The sequence below is a fragment of the Rousettus aegyptiacus genome, unplaced genomic scaffold, assembly GCF_014176215.1.
Source record: "Rousettus aegyptiacus isolate mRouAeg1 unplaced genomic scaffold, mRouAeg1.p scaffold_m13_p_12, whole genome shotgun sequence".
NCBI classification, from domain to species: Eukaryota; Metazoa; Chordata; class Mammalia; order Chiroptera; family Pteropodidae; genus Rousettus; species Rousettus aegyptiacus.
In genome coordinates, this window is record NW_023416287.1 from 86,024,056 (window position 1) to 86,049,440 (window position 25,385).

A 25,385-nucleotide genomic window follows, 5' to 3' on the forward strand; every position below is an offset into this window, starting at 1 on the left:
GGGCGGCCCCCACCTCCTCGGGTTTGCCATTTCACCCAAGGAGGCCGATCCCGACCCGGGACAGCGCTCCCGAGAGCACTCTGCACAGCCCGAGGGTGAGCAAATCCTGCTGAATTAGTCCATCTGAGACCTCTCGGTCACAGAATCAAGGCCCTGGGGTACTCGAGGGTCTTTTTTTTTCCCCCCTCAACAAAAAGAACAAAAAATGCTTTTAAAAAAATGTATATGCATTCCTTTTTCATGTAGGAAAGACAGAAGGCAACCTTACTGAAACGGAGAAGCTAGCTAATGTCTCTTCTTCCTCTTCTCAGCCGCCTAAACAAAGAAATGAATTTCTAAAAGAGAAGAATCCCACCGGAAGGAAGTTCAATTAGAGTCCAAGGCTAGAAGCCACTTGAAAAGCAGTGTAGAGCTCACAGGAGAGCAATGCACAGGGGCCTGTGAGCTGGCTGCCTCGTGAGGCAGCAAATGCAGAGTCCCTCGGCTAAGATCCAAGGCGAACCTTGACGGGTCCCCTAGACTGGTTCCAGGGCATTTGTTCGGAGGGTGGCTTATAATGACCCAGACACCTACAGAACAGTGCATGTGGTTTTCAGAAAAATGCTGAAAGGACTCAGTGCAAAACCAAAATCATCATCATCATCATCATCATCATGCCCAACCCTGTAAAAGATGGATACGTTCCAGATTATTACTATAGGCGCATTTGCCTGGGACCATCCCAGTTTACCCAGACAGCCCAGTGTAATAATTAGTAGCACCTCTTTTAACTCTCACAAGTATCCAAGCTCGGACAATCAATTGTACCATCAGCTGAGACATAAAAGAATGGCAATCTAATAGACTAAGGTGAACACCAGAAATACAAAATTTTAGAAAGGCTTTCTATCCGAACTGTGCAATACATTTAATAAATAATCCAGATTTTGTGTACTGCACTTAAATACACAATTCTAGGCTGGGAGTTGCATTCTGATACTCATGCGGGGCGCGCGTGCACACACACATGCACACACGCACGCACACACACACACGCACACGCACACACACGAGGGGGACTGCGTGGCACCAGGCAGGTGCTCTGTTAACAGGCTGCAGACGAAATGGTCTCAAAGAAAGTGTGACGGCCCCACTGTCACCAAGGTCTTGAATGAACGGCTCTCCAGCCACGAGTCAGCACACTGAGGAACGGCCCCTTGCAGTGCTCCTTGACTCTGTGGGTGTGACAGGTGTGTGTGGGCGGGGGGAGGCGGAGAGGGACTGTCAGGAAAGGTTTCTGCTGCAGAAGGTTCCAGAGAGTGAGCGAGGCGTCCCCCGCGCCACGCACCGGGGAGGGGAAGCGAGTCCTGCACTGCACGCGGCGGGCGAACAGGCCCGGAGGCAGGAGGATTTCACGGTCCCTGCTGCTGCAGGTGATAAGTGATGTCGGCGACGGTTCTTGTACCCCGACCTGGTGGCTGCCCAGCCCTGCTTTGTTGGAGGGGTGCGCGGACAGGGGAACCCAGAAGAGGCACGTGAACGTGGGACATGTGCACAGGGACGACCCCAGCAGCCCGAGCCGCCACCCCACAAGTCAGCACAAAAGCACCCATGGGGAGGCGAGGTTTAATCATGTGACATCAAAATACTTCTCCGGACGGCACTGCCCAGAACGAAACCCTCTGTGATCTACTGAACATTCTAAACCAAAACAGACTCAAACCCTGAACGCAAACCTCGCTCCTACTTCTCTTTTTCGGGGGCCGTGAAGGGAGGGTGGGGTGCCGCACCGAATAACAGTGTTCGGCCTAGGAAAATCCCCAGTGCGCGGGCTGACACCTGCTTCGCGGACTCTCCTCTCAACCTAGCAAACGCGTCACAGACGGCTGACAGAATCCCCTCCCCAGGTTCAGAGATGACAGTGACCGGGAAGAATGGCCTGAGTGAGTGTGGGTCGTGCAGAGAACAGAATCTTACAGGGGGAATGACAGGCTCAAAGGAGCGGCAGCAGGGGCAGCAGGACTGGAGGACCTGGGCACGCGGAGCAGTCGCCAGTGTGCATTTGTTCAGGGCCTGGTGGCGGCGGGGAGGGAGGGTCAGTTAAGCACACCTAGTAACCGCGATGACCACTTTTTCTCCAGTCCACGCACAAACACAAAGAAAACCGGGATCAACTTGCAGCCGGCAACCTGAAAAATCCCCATTTTTCAAAAATTACAGTAAGATTTCAAATTAAAGTAAGACTTCAAAGTGGAAAACACCTGAACAGGTCATGTGACAAGCTCACCTGGAGATCTAAGTTAGGAACTCGCTGCTTACCAGAGATACTCACAGCTACACTTTTTTTTTTTTTTTAATCTAACATCTTTCCACGCGACACCACGATGCTTCGAGTTGGCAGAGCGAGAAAGCCTGTCATTCTTAAAACATGAAGAAAATAATTTGGCGCCTTTTTTCGTGATCACAGAGAATGCAATTAATACTCCGGCTGCCTTGGTATGTAGACCAAACCTTCTGCCATAGTGTTTTGTGGTGCTGCTGTCTCTGGGCAGCTCTGCCAATCTTTTCATTCCTATAGAAGCGATGCCAGGCTCCTCAGCGCAAAGCAAGGCATGAGGCTGAAGGGGTGGCTGGAACCCTCCGCAGAGGAATGTGCTCCGCGATGCCTCCCTACGAGATCCAAAGCTATCTCAAGACCCCGGGGCTCCTGTCGCCGACACCTACTCAAAGCGATTAAAATACAGTCTTTAAAAAGAAAAAGTAGTTACAATTTTATGTCACTCATCTACAGCCCAGAAGCTCCTTAATTTATAGGACGTATAAGGCAAAGGCCATAGTTACAGAGAACAAGCCGTCATTTACAAAAGCCTATGATCAACGTGGGGGAATTACTACCTGCCTGACACTAGACTCTCAAGATATAAAATAAGAAATAATTATACCTCACCCAAAGTACAGGAATAGGGAGCGCAGAGAGAGCCAAGACAGTCATATAGGTAAAAATGTCTTTGGGTATTACACCGTGTCTGTAAAATAATCATCCGTAAGATAATCCGAGACCCAGCCCCCGTCCCGCTCAGGGCCAACTGAACGGTCCAGGCCCATAACCACATTTACTGGGGGCCTCGGTGTCCCCAAGCGTGTCAGAAGAGAAGAGCGGCAGCAGGAAGCAGACCCCTGAGCAGTCACCGACAGCTCGGCGATGCCATTCCTGCTCGCTCGCTGGCCTTCCGAACTCACAGAACCGCACGCGCACTTTTCATGAGAGACCCTCTAACCCAACTCCCTCCCCTCTGCAGGCGAAGACACCGAAACTCAGAAAAGTGTGTGATGTGCCCCCGAAAGGCAAGCTCCAGGAGGGCCCCAAGTGTGCACGGTCCTCACTCTCCACACCTGCCTCTTCTGTACCTGGGTGGCTTCTCGCTGCCTCCCCAGGAGGGTGGCTCCCAGCCTCTGTCCTCTGTCTGTATTCAGTGTGGAAGGCTGCGACATAATAAGTGTACATCGGGACTCCTTCTCCAGTTCCTGGCACAGAGCTCCTGAAACCCATGTCATTTCCTGAGTGACAGGAGCATTCGTTGTTATATTTGGTCTTAGTCCCCAGGTTCCTGACATAAGACTTGAAAGACCCTTGGAATCTCTAGAGCATCTTCTACATGCTAATGAGATGCCCGGTGACGGGGGTCCCTAGATAGCTTCAGGGTGGGGGCTGGTCACAGAAAGACCGAGGCGGGACTGCAGGTTTGGAACTTTCAGCCCCCACTGTCCCTCCCCTCCACCCCCCACCACACCCCTCTGGAAGAGGAGAGGGGCTGAAGGCTGAGTCAATCGCATTGGCCAGCGAGTTAATCCACTGGGCCCACCTAATGAAACCTCCACGAGAGCCCGACTCTGGGGTGCGGAGAGCTCCCGGCTGCTTCACGCCTCCCCCAATCCCTCGCCCTCTGCACCTCCTTCCATCTGGCTGTTCCCAGATTGTGTCTTTTACAACAAACCAGCCATAGGAAAGTATTTTCCCGAGTCCTGTGCACCAGTCTCACCAGTTACCAAATACGACTTACAGCCCACCAGTCAGAAGTGTGAGCGGCCCAGACTCCTGACTGGTGTCCACAGGGAGGGCAGTCTTGTGGGACTGAGCCTTTCACCTGAGGGACCCGACACTAGCCCCAGATAGTGTCAGAACTGAATGAAGTTATCGGACACCCAGCTGACGTCCAGAGCTTCGGAGGACTGATCGTTGGAAAAACACCTTTGGTGTCCCAAGCGCTGCGAGGTGACTTCCTGGCTCTGACCCCTTGCCTCTTTGGTCCAGGGTACCAGCCTTGTCCTTCCACCCCGTGGATGACTGCCCTTGATCCCAGGCCCTTTTGACAGGTGACCTTGGGTTCGTGCTGCCAGGAATTTGACATGGTAAAGGCTAGAACAGACACTCCCTCCTCGTGACAACCTGCTTACCACCCACCCCGCCTTGGCCCGATGGGTCTGAAAATCCAACACGCGGCGAACCTTTCTCACGGAGTGTCAGCTGTAACCTTCGTCTCAGGTGTCACGTTAGCCAGCTAAAGGGCACGTCTGTGTCCATTTTACACGCAAGCACGTATAAATGCTTACTTCTCAATCGGACTCTGTTCTTTTATCTTTCGTATGGAATACGAGTAAATATTTCCATGGCCACTGTGTGGCCAGGCTCCCTGCCTGCCTCGGTGGGCCACCGGTGGGGTCAACGAGAACCTGGATGTGCACACACGCTGTGCAGGGGGACACACCTGTGCCATGCAGGTGCCTCAACTGCCTCCCACCTGTGCAGAAAGAAAAGGCCTTTCTGCCCTCCTGCAGAGTAACAGCCGGATTTGGGAAGAAAAAGGTGACCGCGCTGTGCAGTAAGTGGCCAGCTGTCCAGAGCAGCCCTTGTCCAGTCAAAATATAACATGAGCCACATATGTAATTTTAAATTTCCTAGTGGCCACATGTACTTCACTTAAACCAGAATGTCCACAATACCATCATGTCAACATGCAACAAACAAAAACTACGAATAAAACATTTCGTGCCCAACGTTTTGCACTAAGTCTTTAAAATCGGTCTGTATTTTCCATTCGAATCACGACCTCCTCTGGACTGGCCTCATTCCAAGTGCCCAGCATCCGCACGTGGCTAGTGGCCACCGCACTGGACAACGCGGGAGGTTTTCAGACGTGGCACGTGGTTCCACACTTTGACGGTGCCTCTGAGCCTTTTTTTTCCCCAGTGCCTTGTAGTGAATAAATGCCCAATCAGTGTATGTGTGAGGTGCCCAAGTGTTCGGATAGAGGCAGTGACCATGGAACATCGTTGGGATAAGATTCCTCAGTCAAGGACTTGACCAAGCGTTTGCCTGTGCTGACCTTTTCCTGTTCTCGGAACACAGAAGTCTGGGCTCGCAGGCGAGGGGGCAGCTGCCGCTGAAGCTCCAGGCACGGCGTCCGCTGATGGGGGCGACCGCTCCTCCCCAAACCGTCCTTGACCCGGCTCGGCTCGCTGCACACTTGTCTCCGCCTCTAAAGTTACTGCCTCTAAAAGCCCACGGAAACTGCTCGCTGCAAACAGATGAGCCCCTGTCCCCGGGTCCGGCATTACTACGAAATCATCTGCATTCTGTTCAGAAATGTGCACAAAATGGGAGTGAAGAGAGCTTGGCTGGACTTCCAGGCCCTCACTCCTTCTCCATGCTGCTGTGGCCACCACGATTTATCATCATCTATGAGGGTGGGAGAGCAGGACAGACCCCCGCCCAACTAGAATCAGCATGAAAGTGGGAATCCCTTCCCACACTGACAAGAAAATCAGTGTCCTCCGGGGTGAACGAGGGCAGGAACTCCGAGATCTAATCTGCCGGCTGCATCCTTTGTTATGACAAGAGTTTATTTTACGTGCCAGCCTGACCTACGGCATGAAAACACAGCTTCGGCTGGGGCCGTCATGGTCCGTGACAGCACACACCTGACCGCCACGGCGCTTAGGTTCCGGCCCGCGGGCCACCCGGGAGACCGAACTCGCCACCCTTCATTCCAGAAAGCCACGGGCCTCCATCCCGAAGGCAATGTTCACCTTCAAGAACTTCCCCACCCCCACCTTCTAGCCAGGCCTGAGAAAGGCAAACTCCAGGTGAGGGGCGGCCACCTCGAGGCGCACACACACTTCCTCTTGCTCCCCTGAGGCCGGGGCCCAGGCTAAAGTCGACACGTGCGCAAAGCGAATGACAGAGCAGAGAGGGCAAGCGTGGAAGGAGGAACGCAGACACTCGTTGACATTTTGTTATTTTATCTCCACTGACTATCTCTCTCCCCAGGACTGTTTCCCAGAGAAAATTCCATTTTCATTACCAAACCGGTTTCTTACGCCAGGGTAAAGACCGTGGTGCTGTTATTATCGCGACTGTTATTTCTACGAAAGGTCATCTCGGATGGTATGTCTACGCGAGATAAATGGCTTCCTAAACAGGCTTTTCTGCATCCTGTCGCTGGCGACGTCTGCCCCGAGTCATCGCTTCTGGGGCCTTGGTAGAGGCCGCCTCCAGGAAACTCCAGAAGAGACGGGACAGGCTGCCGTGATGAAGGGCACCGAGTGCTCCTCCGCCGCCTGCGTCCCCGTCATCGGCCCCCTCCCCAGGCCGCGTCTGCGAGGCGAGGGGAGAAACACGCCAACCTCCCTGGGCTCCTGTAAGAAGCAAACGCACTCACGCAGACAGGATGGTGAGGGAGGGTCGGCACGGGGCACACCCCCCACGGGCGTCTGCTTCATCACGAGTGTAGCCACGGGGCCCTTTCAACCCCGCCCATGACCGTCTCCGCACTCAGTCGGCTGACGTGTACTGGGCACCTGCTGCGTGCTTGCCCCGCACGAAGCACTGAGCATGCCGTGATGACCCAATTCGTCGCATCCACATTCCTTGACTCCTATACCCGACCTTGTTGAATCCACCTCCGAAATGTCTTTCCTGGTCATGCCGTCCCAGTGGGAAGATGGGGCAGGCATCCAGGCACAGCTGCTTAGCCCCCTGCCAAGACGGACAGCTGCCCGTCTGGCTTCCTGCTGCCCGCTCCACTACCAACAAAAAATCACTGCCCTGCCAGAAAAAATCACCACCTTCAGTGCCTCTCCACTGCACGAAAGATCAAATCTAAGTTCCTTGAGGAGACACTTAGGGCCCCCGGCTTCATCTCCTCCCCATTCCACCCCGTCACCCCCAGACTCTGGTCCCGCCCACCTCTGTCAGACCCTTCTAGTCCACCTTTTATCTGCACACAGTAGGCACCCTTTCCCATTCTCCACAGGACAAGCTCTTACTTATCCTTCCAGCCTCAGGCCACATGGCACCGCCTCTGGGAAGCCATCCTTCACTTTCCGAGGAAACGCTCACTGGATCGCCCTACTTCCGACCCTGTGTGTCCGCTTCCCCAGGAAACTGCCCTCCGCGAGGTCAGAGCACGTGCCCAGAGACCTCGCAGGCCCAGAGGGTGCTGCGTGAGCCGACGAGCGCGTGTGACTGCACGAGGGCTCCCAAACGCAGCCGCGGGGCAGGCGCTCGGCGCGGGCAGCTCCTGCGGGCCGCGCCACAGGGTAGGTCGGCTACGCGAACCACGCGAGCAAGGCCACTACGACCATGTAAAGGACGATTCAGGTCTGGCGACAAAGCGAGAACGGCCCCAGAAATAACACCGCCCATCCTCAGGCACGTGAGTCGGGCGCCCGTCCACCCTCCCCCCTGAAGGCAGGTGAGCCGACGCCGGGTCGCGTCCCTCAGCCGGTTTGCATCGCACCCTTCCGCTCCGGCGGCTTCGCCTTCCTCTCTTGCCCCATGTCCTGGGACGAATCAGGCCACAGAAGTGGATTTTTCAGAGGACTGAGACCACAACTTCTTTAAGACCGTGAACCGTTTGGAAATGGAGCCATTTCTGAAACTTGCCACCCGCTCTCTCCGAACAGTCCAGCTCTTCCTACGGAAAGTCACCCAGTCCTGATGACTCAGCAGTGCCATCAGGACTCAGTCAGATGGTCCCGAGCCACAGCTCCGGGGTGACCCCAAGGGCTGCTGAGAGCTCCCATCCTGCCTGCACCACACAGAGGGGCTCGGATGGCTGTGCTTCTTACCTCCCGGGCTGTTTTGAGGGTGTTTTGTTTTTTTGAGGGGGGTATTTTTGGTCCAATGTCCCAGCCTGATCACACTCTCTCGTGGCTGTGTCCTTGTGAAGGGCTGAGTTGGGCTGGTTTTAATGACGTGTCTATCTCCTCCCCTCCAATAAGAGTCCTAAAAACGATTTTTCTAATAATTTTCAGGCCTCCACTACCAACTCGGTACGAATTTATAGTATGTTTGCTGTTTCCACTGGCCAACCTTGTGAGAAACTGCACTTAAAGTAAAATCGGGTGGGAAAATGATTCACTCTTCAGAGAAATGAGATTCTGGCCCATGCTACATCATGGACGAACCCTGAACACATTATGCGAAATGAAATAAGCCAGACGCAAATACTGTATGGTTCTCCTTATATGAGGCACCCAGAGTAGTCAAATTCGTAGAGACAGAAAGTAAAAACGTGGTTCCAGGGGGACCAAGGGCGGGGGAGGGAACGGGGAGTCACTGCTTAATGGTTTCGGAGTTTCACTTTGGGGTGATGAAAAAGCTCTGGAGATGGGTGGTGGGGAGAGTCGCACAACCCTGTGAATATGCTTAATGCCACGGAGCTGCGCCCTTAAAAACAGTTCGATGGTTAAAACGGCGAATTTCACGTTGCAAATGTTTGACCACGATACGTATAGTTTAAAATAAGCAAACCTGTTAAGGATGGGTAAGTTCTTATGAGTAATGAGTGTGACCGTTAGCATGAAAATTTTGTGACGTGCTATTGCAGAACAGGGGTTGAGATTAACTTTCTAGTCCCAAGCTGCGTTCAGGATCCTAACTGACAAGCAGAGGTCTCGAGGGTGTTAATGGACGTTGCGGTCACAAAGGCCCGTCCTTCGCAAATGACAATCCGGGTGACAAACGGCTGCCCTTCTTCACGTCCACGGGGACGCCCTGAATAAGCTCAGGGAGAACTGAGGCCGAGACAAGGCCATGGCTTTCTCCTCCTCACGCTGGAAACCAGGGAGCCCGACTTGGGCACGGAACCCACGCCTCGCCTTCTCCTGTCCTGAGATTGGTCCCTACGACTAACTGGTCACCCGTAGAGCCAGTTAAGAACAAAGATCCCAATGATCTGAAGTCATTAGAATTTTAAGGATTTCTAAAAGTTCATAAAGCAGCCTTTCAAATATTACACTGTTGAGTTACGGCTTACAAATTAGACATTTTAGATTATATTGGATCAATGTTTTTTAAAGGCTGGACTATAAAAGACAGAGAAAATAGCTGAGCTGGTGGAGTGCTTGGTTCCACGAACACAGATCCCGGGGTTTGGGGAGCCCGATGTTGAACTCTGCCTCGCTTAATGAAAGGTTACTATTGTCCCTCTGCCTGAATAATAAGTTCCCTTCCTTTTTGGCTTCCTTATAAATACCACGAAGTTCTGCTCTAGAAGTTATAACATTTTGTGCTTGAGAGAAATGTTCAATTTAATTTTTAAAAATGTATATATGCTTTCTTAAACAAAGCCTTTAAAAGTCACTACTCCCTTCTGAATTTGAGTTCCTTACTCGGCACATGAACCTAAAATTAGTTCGGCATTTAATCTGTATGTGTTTAATCACACAGAGAAATGTAAATTAATGAGAAGGCAGGAAGAAAAGAGAGGTTTAAGAAGGAGCCTAGTAAGAGTTTCCTATCTTGTCAATTTCATGTTTTAAGTTTCTTTTAAGAAAGTAGTTTCCTGGCTCACAGTGAAACTCCCTGAGCCCTGCAAATCAACAAGGCAGCATCCTGTTCAGATGTTATTATGGAAACACTGTGCCGTTCTAGGCCAAAATGTATCCAAATTAAACCGAGGGGAATGGAAATAACTCTCTTTTGATACACCCTGGTTGCTAGAGGTGGGTTTGTTTATGAGTAGAATAAAATTTACAGCTAAATATAAAAACAGATACATCATCATCTTGTAAACTTGAGTAACATGTCATTCCACCTCTGGACTCTGGAAAAAAAAAAAACACTTAAGGTCATATGCCTAAAATAAGAACAGCGAAGGGCTGAGCATCACACCCGAGGGAGAACCACAGACTTTCCCACCTTCTGATTACGGCATTAGGCAGGTTACAACTGGACAGTGAGATCATTTCTCTTGAATACTGTGGATTTGTTATTCCCACACAAACACACGCGCACCCATTGCCCCCTAGGACCGCCTCTGAATCAGGTGTCTGGTCTTCCTATGAAGCAGTGACTACTACTTTTTTTTCAGAGGTTGTTTATGGAGACTCTGGAGCTAAAAGAGAGAGACATGGAAATACAATGTTTCTCTCTCTTCTAAACAGAAAGACCTTTTTAAAAGTTCCATGCTGTGAAAGACTTCACCTCCCTAGCTACCAAAATAAGGATGACTAATTGGCTTCTTAAAGAGACACAAAAGAAACCAAAAAGCCACTAAAAAGCTTTTGTGCAGCAAAAGAAACTGTCAGCAAGGTAAAGAGACAACCATCAGAATGGGAAAATGTATTTGTAAGCAACGCCTCTGACAAGGGCCTAATATCCAAAATATACAGAGAACTCATACAACTCAATAACAACAACAACAAAAAACCAATCCAATTAAAAAATGGGCAGAGGACCTGACCAGACCCTTCTCCCAAGAAGACATATATACAAAGGCCAACAAACATATGAAAGGATGCTCAACTTTGCTATGAGGGAAATGCAAATTAATACAATGAGATACCATCTCACACCTGTTCGAATAGCTGTTATCGACAGGACAAGTAATAAGTGTTGGAGAGGATGTGGAGAAATAGGAACCCTCATATACTATTAGTGGGACTGCAAATTGGTGCAGCCACTATGAGAAATAGTATGTGGGTTCCTCAAAAAACTAAGAATTGATCTACCATATGACCCACCAATCTCTCTACTGGGTATTTACCCCAGACTTGAAAACATATATCCAAAAAGATATTTGCACACTGATGTTCATAGCAGCACTATTCACAGTGGCCAGGACATGGAAGCAACCGAAGTGTCCTATGATAGATGACTGGCTAAAGAAGCTGTGGTTCATATATACAATGGAATATTACTCAGCCATAAGAAGAGATGAAATACTGCCGTTTGCAACAACATGGATGGACCTTGAAATAATCATACTAAGCGAAATAAGCCAGACAGAAAAAGTTGAAAATTACATATCACTTGTATGTGGGGTTTAAACCTAAAAGCAACAAACAGATTCATGGATATGGATAACAGACTAGAGGTTACCGGGTCGGGGGGATGAAGGAGGAGGGAGGAGGTAGATAGTGTAAAAGGAATCAAATATGTGGTGACAGAAAAAAATCACAGACAGCGAACACAATGCAACACGTTTTACTGTTGAATTGTACACCTGAAACTTACTGGATTCTGTTAACCAATGTCACCGTAAGTAGACAGATGATTGATAGATAGATAGAAACCAAAGTCATATGCATTAAATTGTTATTTTTAATAGGTTTGTTTTAAATTTTTAAAAATCTTTTTAAGTGTCAGAAGACATCAATTACAACCTGGGATTGCCTTAAAAATGTTTTTGCCTCTTACTAGACAAAGTTACATGACTTTGCAGAACCTCTATTTCCTCATCTATAACTCTACTTCCTACCCTCAGGAGAGGTTACTGGGGTTAAGTAATCTAGTCATAAAAGTGTTACACCCAGAGTCTGGCACATATTGGGGTTCAATAAATGCTAGTTTCCTTCCTTCCTCCTGACTGTCAGTGACTGAGGCCATTGGATAATGTTGTGATAAATAGAAATGAGGAAAATGTAAGGATCCATAGACGTAAGGGAAAAGTTTTCCAAACATTTTAGCGAAAAATAGTACAAATGTTTAATCCTATATTGTTCACGATAACCCATTCTAAACTAACAGGCTGTATTACACACACACACACACACACGCGCACACACTAATTTTAAGGAAGAACACTTTTCAGCCTTCTCTGCGTAAACTACAACAGGACTAGAAGAAACTCAAAGACTAACTTGAGAAGTTAATATTGCCAGCACTCCTGTATCGATTTGTCCTGTTTTTGTTACACTGTAGTCCTTATATAGTACATTAATTATTTGCCTGTGCACTGTTTTGACTTTCCCATAATGTTGAATTCATAAGGGGTATAGAAAGTCCTTGGCTGTCATGTTTTGTTACATCTCCAGCGTCCTTATAAATATTTGCTGAATGAATGAGAAGCTGACCTAATGTAGTTGTGTGCCCTGGAGACACTCCGAGAATCCTGATGAAGTCTCCACCATTTTTAAAATCTGATAAGCACTTCGCTCGCCAAAGTTAGGTTGGTCACCTAAAGAGAGGAGCCCCATTTTAAAGGCAAGTAAAAATACGGGTCGTGACTTAAGATATCCACCATCCAAGACGATCATCTGTGTTCATGCAATCCCACCTGTCCCCCTGTCCAAAGGGGCTGTTTTCTAGAACCATCACATGGAGTTTTAGAGAAAATTCATGTCCATCGCACTGCTATCCCCCTGGGACGGGGGTACAAGGTCAAGTCCACCATCCACCTGCCAAGCGCCCCCACCGGGTCTTGAGCTGGATGCCCCCGTGCTGTAAACATCAAACACTTCGAAGCTGAGGCAAAGGGAGCCGAACTAACTGAAACAAGACCTTTCGATTTCCCTGAACTCATCTTTTAGATAAAAAGCAGCCGAGGATCCTACTCTTCAAAACTAGATACGCTTGAAGCCGTTTCTATCGAGGAATCTGGTGTCCTTATGAAAACATACCCCGAGACAAACATACCCCGAGACGGCAGCACAGTGTAGAGAAACCCCCACTGAACTGAGTCTGGGAAGACACACCAGCCCCTCCTGACTCGCTGGCTCGCCTGTAGCTTTGTTAGGCTAAGTTTTCTTTTCATGTGAGAATAAACAAGTAACAACGAAGGGTGTGGGGAGAGGGAGGCAGAGAGAAGTGGGAACGTAATACCTGACTTGCCTAGGGTTCCTGGGAAGGTCGAATGGGCTGGCAGACACGACATTCCTTCGGAAAATTTAAAATCCTCCATGAGGGCAAGATAACACTGTTGTAACTTTTTCACCCGGAGGAGCAAATGCTAGGAAAACAGTTTCTCATACATGAATTCGTTCTTCGAATACACTTTCGTTAACTGGTTGTTCATGAAGATTTATTACGGTGTGAATTTTTTTTTAAAAAAAATAAGGTTTTCCCACCAGGCAGTGTTAACAGAATGAGAAACAAGGGGGGGAAACACTCGAATGCAACCCAAACACGGAGCACATTCTTTCCAAACAGGACGGCGGGAAAAGACCACTAACTGAGAAAGAATGAGTGATGTTTCGAAGCTTGCAGTCGATCGCCTTTTTTAAAAAAAACCTCTCACCGTCCTGCCATCCCTCCAGGTGGGGGGCACAGTGTCCCGCCCCTCTTCTGAGCCAGCTCCCCCCTCACTAATTCCTCCCCAGTCTCACTGACTGAATGAAGTGGAGCCAGGATGACCTTCTTCTAGGTACAAGGTCCTCCGTGGCGGTTCATGTCCGGCCTCACCTTTCCTCGGGCACTCTCCGCTCCAGCCCGTGCTCCCTGGCCCCTGGCCCCCCTCTGCCCCCTCCTTCCCACCACTGCTAGGTTGACTCCAGTTCATCCTGCAGGCTCAGCCCCCTCTCCTGGGAAAACCTCCTCCATCCTAAATGCCCCTCCCGGGGTGGGGCAGTGCAGCTTCTCTCCCAGCTCCACCCCTCGACTGCAGCTGCTGGTTTACGATCCTGACGACGACGACGCAGCCCGTAAGCCATTTCCATCCCGTCTCCACGTCCCCAGGGCCTGGCCTCCGTTTTTTAAAAACTGCGTGGGATGAATGAATAACCGATCTCCTGTTCCGTCCGCTTTCGCTGTACGATCCAGCACGCACACACGCAAAGACCAATTATTCTCCAGCAGACAAGAGATGCAAGCGGGTCCTTACTCGTGAGAACGAGGGCCGCCTTTCTAACACTGAGCCCAACAGGTAGAGAGGTTTGAAGGGAGAGTCAAGTGTCTCAACCCAAAGTCTCCACGTCGTCAAACCGCTCACTTACTCATTGGCTGTGCCCTTTCAATACTCCTTCCAAAAGGTGTTCTCGAATTCCATCTGACGTGTACTCTCGTCGGTTAATTTTTAATTGAGCCAGATAGTAAACGCTCACATTAACCAGACGAAGCATGTTTCGCTGCTGATTTGCAGTGACAGCTCGTGTTAGTCTCACACACAGGCCAAGCATGAAATAGAAAACTAATAACCCCTTCAGCGTATTCTCAAAGTATCATTTATGGGAAAGAAAACTACAATCAAAGGAAATTTGTGCAATGGCTGTCATTTTTTTTCCCCCTTTCTTTCCCCGTGCCGCAAGCTGTTACAAAGCAGGAAAGCTCATTTTCTCACGGATACGGACAAGCTCGAGAACCCCACTGTCACTGGACGCATTCATTAAGAAGGAATCTGGCAGCAGCGCAGGGGACAGACACTTCGGAAAACGGGCCAATTATCTGGATGTCCTTTATAATTTGAAGTTTCTGAATTCACTCACAGATAAGCCACTTGAAGAGGGTCTGGCAATGCTAACACGACGCGCAGATGGTCACTGAAGAAGGGAGCGGAAGGGAGGATGGGGGAGAGGAGGAAATTTGCTTGTGGTTTCATTCACGGGGACAGATCTGTAAGCTGACACATCCCTCCTTTTAAAAAGTCCCTTGAGAAGTATGGTCAAGCTTCATTACAAGTAAACAAATCATGCCATCTTTCTCCAACAGATGACAAACGATGAGCAAAAACGCTTGGACTTTGCTTCGTGCCAGGGGGATGAGGAGCCTCCAAATACAAATTCCACCGGTTGGTTAAAAAAAAAAACAAAAAAAAACAAAAAAAAAAAACAGAAAGGCTGTGATGCTCGCTTCAACAAGAATAGAGAGCACTTGGCCCAAAGCCGCCCGGCCAGTGGGTGGTTTCGTCCATGACGCCTTGGTGTGGTCCCCTCCTTGGTCGGTGGCTGGAGAAATGAAATCTGAGGTCCCCTCGCCTCTGGGACCGCGGCGCTGTCCCGACTTTCGCCTTCCGCGGGCCGCCTGTTTCCATGGGTGAGAAGTAGAGGACCATCTATCCCCATGACCTGCATGCCGCAGGCTCTTTTATGTTTGAGCGACAACGCTGATTAGAGGGAAACTCCCACCTTGTTCCTGTTGAGAGCCCTGGAGAAGCCCTGGCTTCTTTAATAATGAGGTGATGAACAAGCTCAGGCGTCAAGACGTTCACGGTCTGGGCGGGACTTGAGATACAGAACACGAGGAAGGAAGGCGACTCCGCCTTCGTATGTGTGGACCGTGTGCCTCTGCTCTTTCTGCAAGCAGATAAAACGTGGCACTCGATAGGCCAGTGTCTGATATGAGCCTTAAGGACCAATAAAAGTAAAACGCTTAACATAGAGCAAAATCTAGACAACGTCTCTTCAGGTGTAAACGACACACTCTTTCAATTCGATGATGAAGGATGAAATCGAAACAGTTTTCCTTTTCTCGTTTCTATTAAACTAACGGACCTGTGGGATGGGACATTTGGAGCACACTCGGACTGGGAGACCATTAGCTGGTTAGGATGGCTTCGCTGCCCTAAATGCCTCTGACGTGACCATTTTATTAATTCATTGGTTCAACAATCACCGCGTGCACCATGGCCTATGCTAGGTGCCAGGGTAAATTTAGTAGGAGGATTCTTTTACGGAGTGAAGAATATCTTGATTCTATAAGACCACAAATGGAGGACACTTTCAGAACTGGAACAAAACTAATTGGACTCAAGCTGAATTCTTTTTCAAGTGGGTAAACTGGTAGTGGGGAAGCCAAGCTTTGACTCGTAAAACTCTTCAGTGAATCTCCTTAACCCAATCCACAGACGTCCACAGAGGACTTTTGGAGAAGAGCATTGTGGGAACAGCAGTAATAAAAGAAGGCAGACTCCGCAGTGGCATTTGGGACCACTTTAGGAAATGAAAGAAGAAAATGGGAAATCTACAACTTCTCTCTCGAGCTCCAGGCCCTGAAGGCCGGTTGCTGCTGGGCATTTCCGTTTGGATATCCTACCGGAGGCTCAAGTTGGAAGCGTCCAAAGTTAATTTCATCGCGTTCACCCCCACCGAACAGTAACTGTTCCGATAGTTCCTTTCTCTCTTGGGAACAAATCATGTTTTGAACGAGCCGGGTTTCAACCTTGAGTCCTTTGCTTCTTTGCATCCCACGCTCAACCTGCCACTGGTCCTTCCCTTCGACTCCTGCGCCGTCTCCCACACGGGTCCTGTCTTTCCCAGTCCCTGCTCCCACATCGTGGTTCACGCCTCCTACCTGGTCTCCCACCATCCAGCCTTGGCCCCTGTCGATCTCCTGCAAGCCCACACTCCTGTCTCGGAACCCTTTCACTGTCCTTTCGATGGCTGCCAAGCCACACGCAAACCTCTCAACTTAGGACCCAGTCTTACCGCATGAGAGATCTCTGTGTCCCAGTCAGGTCCGACCCTGGGCAATATTCCCTCAACACCTGACGACCGTCCCTAGTGATGCCTCACATAATCCTGCCTGCTTTGACCCCTCTGGTCCACTTACTCTCCCCACAGCTCCCACCTATCGCCTCGGGCACAAAACTCTTCTAGATCCTCTCCTAACGGGACTGAATCTCTCCAGATCCACTAACGTGTGTCCAGGAGCACTGTAATGTGCTTGTGCACTTACCATAGTCTCACTACTGGGGCCGGTAAGTTCCTTGAAGGCAAAGATTATCTTAGACATCTTTTACTCAACTAAAACATCCGGCACAGAGCTTTGCACGTAGTAGGCTCTCAATAAATGCTTGTGTGTTTTTGTTTTTTGTTTTTCAGTGAAAAAGACCGTGCACATGCGATCTCTGACAATAAGATCTGTACAATCCTTTCCTTTTCCATCACTGTCCTGGATACTAGGAACTCGGAGTTAAATTTCACGAACAACTGCTCATTCTCCCTGATTAAGACATCTTCAAATCCTTTTCTTCTTATACTGTCACTTTAATATTTAGTGAGGGGCTCTGCCTCACTGTACCTACAAGTTTGTTATGAAATAGCTCAAAACCACCTCTAAAAGTTTTCAGTGTTGAAAAGGAAAAAGAGATGCTGGCTGGAACTCACAATAGAAATAACTAGGAAGCGGTCTTGAAATTTTAAACTCAAAGGAGCCAACTGGCATTCTTTAAGTACTTGCTTTTTCCCCAAAGAGATAGAAAAATCAATATCTAAGGCTGATGATACAATTCATAATTAATTTTATTCCTAGCCTAATTGTAAGAAGGTAGTATTTGCTGTAAACAGGCACTGAATGAACAGGACTATTTCCCCCATATTCTCTTAGAAAATTCTGATGCAGCTGAATGGGATATTTGGCTGCAATTCAATAGCAGTTAATACACAGATATAACATTCATCGTGTCGTAAAACAGAAGAAATCTTAGCACGGGTTAAGAAGGGTTGGAAAAAGTCAAGAAAAGACAACTGGCAACATCGATCCCCGAGTTTGGTGCTCCAAGCACTAAAACTGACAAACTCGCTATACTCTCTCGCAGCTTAAGATAATCAAAAACAGAGAAACGAAGTAACTGGAACTGTCGCAAGAAAGGGGTATTGGTAGTGATCTCAATGGCAGAATCTCCCCTGAAAAATTAAAGCTTCGCTTGACACAGTGGGTCCTGGGTTGTTTTCAGGAGTCAAGAGGAGAGTGAAGCCGGTCATGAGCTTCTGACTCATGACCCTGAAGCCCCAGAGAGCTGGTGAGCTGATTATTAACCAAACATGAAGATGGCTCTATTCCTGAAACTCTGAAGGCAAAACCGAGAGCGGCATGGACGTCCCAAACTGAGGGTTCCCCAGCGGAGGACGTGCTCCGCGTGGGACGTGTAGGAGAGGCTGATTCTATACACTGAACCTTCTCGTAGAATCGGGTGAGTCGCCCAGCAACGCTGCCCAAGGAGCTCCTTAGCATATCGCTACAAATGGCCAACCCAGCATGTCAGGGAGAGTCCCTTCCTCACATGGTGCAGAGGGCGTTTGGGGAAGTGTCTTCAGCATAAGTTATTCTCATGCAGTTTAATTAGCCAAAATTTTATCGAAGGCTTCTGTATAATCTCCACTGCAATCTCACCCCGCAGAGATCAGTGCAAGGAAGATTCTGCCAGCAGAGTCCATCTTTATCCTGCACAGGAATTAGTGAGCTCTGGAGGGAAAGCCTCATCTCTGCTGATAAAAATCTGTCCTTACTCTGTTGCCCGTAGCAAGACCGGAGCCAGGGTCAATGCCAGCTTCGGTCAGTCCCCCTTCCTGCCTCCTTTTGCTGATGTCCAGACATAATGCTCTTCAGGCGAGTCCTACCTTTCGCCTGTTGGATGATAACAAGGAGCTACATGAAGGAGGTCCCTCTGTGGTGGGATCATCGGCAGGTAGGGGACGGTCACGGCCGATGGGTGGGGTCGCTATGAGAAAGCCCACACGGCTTTGGAGAGACAGGGGCGACCACTCAGTCATCATTCTCACTGAAAGACATCTGGCTGTATCTTTCGTCAGGCAAATAATGAGCAGAGTAGCAGGGCTGGCACTAGAGAAAGGAGCAGGTATCAGAACAAGAGGCGACCTACGAACATACTTTTAAAAATGGGAACGGCTCTGCTGGAAGTTCACAAGTTTTACAATCTCCATTTAAAGACAGAGCCACGAGAGCAGGGGCCACGTGGGCTAGGGGTTCCCGCAAGCAGCGTTTTGGAGGAGAAGCCTCCTAATAAGCAGAATGGTGCTATAACCTCAAACTAAACCAAAACAAAAGCTTTTTTTTTTTCCCTCCCGTAAGGAAGAACCCCTGATCCAGTTCAAAATCTCCTTGCACCTTTCCACATTAGGAGAATGATTTAAGAAAGACGGTTCTTCAAATGAAGCTATTCTAGTCATCCTAAGCAGAACTTTAATTGCCTTTTACTTAAAAAGAACTAACGAAAATACTTTAAGAACTGTGAACTAGTGTTTCTTAAGTCTTCTCAATGTGTATAAAGAATGATTAAAGGGTAAATATTTAACAAGGGAACTCCTCCTACCTTTCAGTTCTCATAAGCACATGTCTGTGTTATACAGGATTTTAAAAATTATCTCCATTTCTCCTATTTACATCAAGCCTAACGCACATGTGAACAGCCATATGGTTAGACCAAGTTCGACCTATATGCAAAATAACATACACTTAGTTCTTTCCCTTTCCCTCTGTGAGTCTAAGATCACACCCAACAGGCAGTGCGGTAACTATGAGCTTTCTAAGACCCGTGTGAGCGCTAGCCTGAGAGGTCACCCAGGAGACAGGCAGAGCTTTCCTTCCTGTGCCCCTGACCCACCCCATCTGTCGAATCACCGTCTCGGTCCTTGGCTGATTTTCATCGTTAACCCCATTCAGACGTCAAACACCAATTTTTGTTTGAACTAAACCAAGAGGAATGAAAGAGAAGCTTCAGAGGGAAGTAAATTCACTGCATGGTCTCTGTATATAGCCAGGGGAAAGGTGACCAGCTTTTGAGGTTACTGCTATACCTGAATAAGGTGATATTAGATTACTTTAAAAAGGTTTAACAGAACCTTTGAACCTCAAATACAATATATCTCTGGGGGAAAAACCTTTCTGCTTGTACACTACAAAGACACTGTTGTTTTTCCAGCACGAATGCACTTCTGCCGAAATCCTGCTTTGCTAAACTATTGCGAAGACATACTGAGTGACCTCAGAAATGGGTGTGGGGTCGTGCTGAGTGGGACAGACCACTGTTAAAATGCGCACGGCGCCCACACGCCTGCTTTATGAGTGGGTTTATCATTCCTTTAAAAAGCCGATGGGGACCAGGAATAGAGATAAGGAAAAAACTGTAAGAGTTTGGCTATTAAAAAAAAAAAAGGAAAAAAAAATATGTGTTTTTCTGTTACCTGGTATGCTGTGGGGGCTAATGACATTTAAGCAATCAGTCCCAGTTCAATCAAGGATTGCTAAAAAGATCAGTCAGTTCTCACTAGAAAGCACAGCTAAAAGTAACAGGATGCGCACAAGAAAGTCATGTTTTCGTCAGATGGCAAAAAAGCAAAAGCAACAAAAGCCCTAAAACAGAAAAGAGAACCGAGTGAACTATAAAATTTTACCAAGGTCCAGAAATATAATCACCCAATAGCACATGACTGCAAACTCTATGAGCAATAATGTATTTTTTTTCCTACAAAATGAATTATTGAAAGGGGTCATGTGATTCTTAGCAGGCAGAAAGATGCACTTTCCCAAGCAAAGTTCATCATTAAATATATTATTTAAGACCGGATCATCTTCAGGCTATTTTTAATCTCATTTTGCTGCCAAAATTGGCCATAAGTCGACGATACTCAGCCACTAGAAAACTGATGCTTTTTTATGTTATTTTGTACGCTGGCATGAGATGAGACTGCTTTCCAGTTCATCAAATGTTTGGGTGGATGCAGACCACATACAGAAAAGAGAAACTTGCTGACCAGCTAATAAAAAGGGAGCTAGCCTCCACCTGGATGTGCAGAAGTCAGTTTCTGTCTCCCTAAACCACAAAGACCAAAAGGAAAACAAAAAGGCACACCAACCACCTCATGGACAGAAAGGAGCAGGTCTCCCGTTTAAGCCATCTCATTCTTTCGGCGGCCCACCTCTCATTGTCTTTCAAGACACAAAACTGAATGCCACCATTCTCGGTTTGGAGGGTGTTATCCTTTTTCACTCACCACCAACTTGCCCATAGCTCAACCCTTTGCTTGCAAGAGTCCCTTTGTCTTTAAGCAGCCTCGGGACCATTACACCCATCTACAGAATTTAAACTGTGTTACAGAGGATGAAATAATAACCAATGGAACTTTTAAAAGAGAGTTGCATCCCTTTAACTGGCATGGAAGAGCTGTCTTACTTTAATGGGTGATGCCAATACACACTGCATAGCTACCATAGAAAACATTCTTGAGACGACTGAGCTTTTCATGATTTATCTATCTCTCTTCCATTCCAACCTATTTCTTCTAAAGGTCAGATCACTCCAGGGGACATCTGGGAAACATTCAGTATTCTAGGTAATACCACGGACCTGTGAAGCCGATGGAAAGAGACACTGTAGGATCCATCCCAGATTGTCATTCTTCCTAAAAGATATCCCTAGACACGGTAGATGATGGTAGCCAGCATCTCTAACTTTAATGTGCACCTGAACACCTGTAGATCATGGAAGCCACAGATTCTGACTCAGTAGCTCTGGGGTGGGACTTGACATTCTGCATCTCTAAGAAGCTCCCAGGTGATGCCCAGGCTACAGGTCTGCGAACCACATTTTGACCAGCAGGGTCTTAGAGGTTCCCTAGAACTGCTGCCATCTCGCTACTCTCTCTCTCTCTGTCCTGCCTCTCGCTGGATGCCACAGGATGCCTTATTCAGACTTAGGAATAAAGCTGCACTCCATGCTACACCCAATTTCTTCTTCAGTCTTTTCTTAATTCGTAAGCTTCTGGGACCCTCTCTCAGACACCTATCATTCCAAAGCCCTGCTTTCTCCAAGTCATGGAACGTGGAATGCGGTTTCCTCCACCTCAGAATGGTCTGATTTTGCAGCAGCAGCAGCAGCAGCAGCAGCAAAGCAAGGGGGCTTTGCATATAAAGCCTTCATTAGCACATATTCGGTAAACGATCTGATCCACTGAGTCCTAGAATCGTGCACATGATTGTCGAATGTCAAAAGAACGTGCAAGCTCTCTTCCAAAACTTTACTGTCATTGTTAAGAGATACTTTACACTGTAAGATGCAATGTATTATTGGAGATGCAACTCTTACTGATGCAAATTTGGAGGAAAGTGTCTGTATGTCAGATGCCGAAAACAAAAATTTAGATTTATAATGCTCATTCGAAACGACAGGTGAATCATTCACAACTCTCAGGTACTGCCACTTTTATTCCAAAGTGCTGGTATTTTTTTTTTTTGCCAAAGTTGTTTTCCTATAGTTGTCCATCTATACATAGTCCTGAAAACTATACATTTTAACTCATCAGCCATTTGTGCTTCTCTCTGATTTGCTTTTACTATAAGAGGTTTTATCAAGCAAATTTTTATCGTATTGTACGGTACATCTCTGTGGTTTGGCATCATAAACGTAGCCTCAACATTTATTAACCTCAGATACCTATTGACCACAAAGCTCAGGTCTACTATGGAAACTACGTTTTGAAAGGAGGAAAAAAGCGAACCTTCACTTAAAAAGAAAACTCAATTGCAGATCACTACAACTCAACGACAAAGATCAAGGTTCTATCTTAATCTCAATCGCAAACATGTCTCTGTTTCCCATCTTTTTTTATTAAATGACTCGATAGATGACAGTTACCACCTTGGCTTTCTTTCAACTAGGAAGTTTAATATTTTATTTTTCATAAAAACATGAAATAGTAAGACTGTTAAATTGGTTTTACTTTGGTCTTAAACTGATCTTTTTGGAGTGTGGAGGTCCCCTACCTCTTTGGTTATGGTGCTTAAAAATAAAACCATCTATTTAATTAAATATTAAACAAAAGTATTTTTACCCTTTAGTGAATTCGTCTAGAATTAGTAAAGATGTAATAACATGAGATCTCAAAAAAACAATTTATGAAGAGCTTTAAGTGGGGGAATATTTTGGTCAATTTTACTTTTAAACACTGAAGAGTGGCATCAATATTTTGTCAACTTTGGTCGCGTGGGATCAGATGTTTATGTCAGTCACCTGACTCTTCCTGGCTCTTTTTGGCCCTCTTAACATCAGCACACTTTGAAAGCTGTAGTAAAATACATTAACATGCTTCTTGAAATCAAATCCACTGGTAATCATTTCTAGGCTTTTTGTTCCCATTAGGTCCTATAAAATAATATTTGTAATTCTCCCTAGAGACTATAAAAGGAAGCATGAACTGCACCCTTTTTCAAAGGCATTTCTTCAGATTAAAACAAAAAGTCTGGAAAAAAAATCCAGACGATTTATTCTTGTTGCTTTTTCCTAAACTAATAATTTTAGATACAAGGTAAAGATGTCAATCATCATTTTTCAGTCTTAGGATCTGCATTCCCCTCCTCAAAGAACCACACACGCACACAAAAAGGAACTTTACGGTAACATGATGGAAGCTCAACCTAGCACAGAACCAGAAAAAAAAATCATCTCACAGATGTTCTTCCCAACTACAGGCATCAATCACTTCAACTGAAGTCAGAGCATGAGAGAATTCACTGCTAAGAATCAATTCTTCCATGCTTCATGCAGATACTGTAGAGGCAAGTTTGTTCAGCAGAGGAAACCACCAAATGATGTGGATTCTAGGTGATGAAAAGTAAAAGATACTAAAATTCAAGTAAGCTGTAAAACTATACACCAGTTACAGAAACAGAACACAAGGTATGCAGCCAACACAAACCCCGTCACTGATGAGATAAAGTAAAGCATCCATAGCTGAAGGTTCTGCAAGGCACATCGGGCCCACTGGGAATGTGGCACACACTGAGGGTTAGAGTCCCTGGACTTCTGGAAAGTCGGCTGGCTTATCTCTTCAGAAACACAGCCAAGCTTTCCAGGGAAAGGGGCTACACACCAGTTTTCCCCTCTGGGTAGATTTTACCAAGTGAGTCAGAAAAGGCATGCAGGCATGCCTTTGGTCCTCTGCTGCAGTCTATTCTTCCAACTGGGTGGTTCTCAAATTTTAGTACCAAACAAAAAAACAAAAAAACAAAAAACAAAAAAAAACCCAGGGGAGCTTATTCAGGATGTGGACTGCCAGGACCCAACCTGGGGTCTGGTTCATGAGTGGGTGGTCCGTGAAGTCTCTGATTTCAACAAGCGACTGAGGCCAGGGAAAGGTGATGCTGGGGATCCTTTGACCCTCAGTCTGAGAAACCCTGAAGGGGTGCCATTTATCCTAAGATCGTACTGGACAGCAAATGCTGGATCTCTGAACCTCAACAGCTGGCAAGCAAGGAAAACACTTTGGACGCGAAGAAATGATCACAGCACTGTTGGCAGGGAGAGCTTCGTAGGAAGCAACAAACCCGACTTGACTTCACTGGCTCATCAGCCTGCGGTGGCCCAGGAGCCCACCCACACTCCGACCACCACCGCGTCTCAGACCCGCCACCCCGCCCAGACGCACATTCACCCGGACGTGCACCTACCCAGCCTCCGTTATCCTGGATCCAGGTGTGCAGGTGCCGGTTCAGGTACTCGGTCATCCACAGAGCGATGCTGTCCACCAGGGGCGACATCTCCCGGTTGACGCTCTCCACACACATGACCCCACCGAACTCAAAGAAGGCCACAATCCTCCCCCAGTTCACCCCATCCCTGAAAAGCTCCTCCACCACCGTGGCAAAGCGTCCCCTCGCGGTGAAGGGCGTCAGGTGCAGCTGGCTGGACATCTCGGCGAAGTCGCGGCGGTAGCGACGGGAGAAGTCATCACCCGCCTGGCGCAGGGTCAGGTGGACCACAGGTGGTACGGGGCTGAGCGCAGGCCCCGCGGCAGCGCCGGCGGGGGCGGCCAGGGGCGGCGGCGGCGACGAGGTCCTGGCGGGCGCGGGGGTGCGCCCGGGCTGGGAGGACGAAATGCCCGGCGCGGGGGTGGCCCCCGGGGGCGCGGCGCCCGCGTCTCCCGCATCCCACTCGTAGCCCCTCTGCGACAGCCTATAGTGGATGTACTTCATCACTATCTCTCGGTTATCATACCCTGTTCTCCCGGCGTGCGCCATCCTTCCCCCGAGGAAAAGCAGCCGGGTACCAACAGCAACTCTCGCCCTGGCTCCCGCCTCCACGGCCCCGAAGGAAAGAATAGTTATAATCCAGCTATTTTATTGGATGGGCTCTGCATTCTTGGATGAGGGGGTGTCTTCAGTCACGCGGAACACTTGATTCTGGTGTTCCCTCTTGGCGCGAGATGCAGGAAATTTTTATTTAAATTCCTTCTGGATCTTTATTTCACGAGGCACGTTAGTATTAATTATCGTCGATATCAGCCTACTTCCTCCGTGATCCTGAAAAGTTAAAAGAAAAAAAAAAACACTGATTAGTCAAAATCAGGTGCATTTTTCTTCATACGCTGGGTGAGAGAGGACAGACGTACAAGTCACGCGGCTAAAAAGAATGTATCAAACTGGGGATTAAACTTACTCCAATGCACCTAAC

At 47.9% G+C, this 25,385-nt stretch overlaps 1 protein-coding gene across 3 annotated transcripts in view; it reads right to left on the reverse strand.

Annotated features, from left to right (window-relative positions):
- The window catches only part of BCL2 (BCL2 apoptosis regulator), a 159,922-nt gene that overhangs the window by 133,313 nt on the left and 1,224 nt on the right, over window positions 1-25,385 (reverse strand). For 2 of the 3 annotated variants that reach the window (XM_016132720.2, XM_016132719.2), the window contains one exon: window positions 13,311-25,234. In XM_016132720.2, coding sequence (XP_015988206.2) covers window positions 24,170-24,952 — 783 coding nt within the window. In that variant the 5' untranslated portion in view covers window positions 24,953-25,234 and the 3' untranslated portion in view covers window positions 13,311-24,169. Of the gene's footprint in view, window positions 1-13,310; window positions 25,235-25,385 lie in introns of those variants that run through there. The other variant, XM_016132721.2, reaches the window with a different exon arrangement.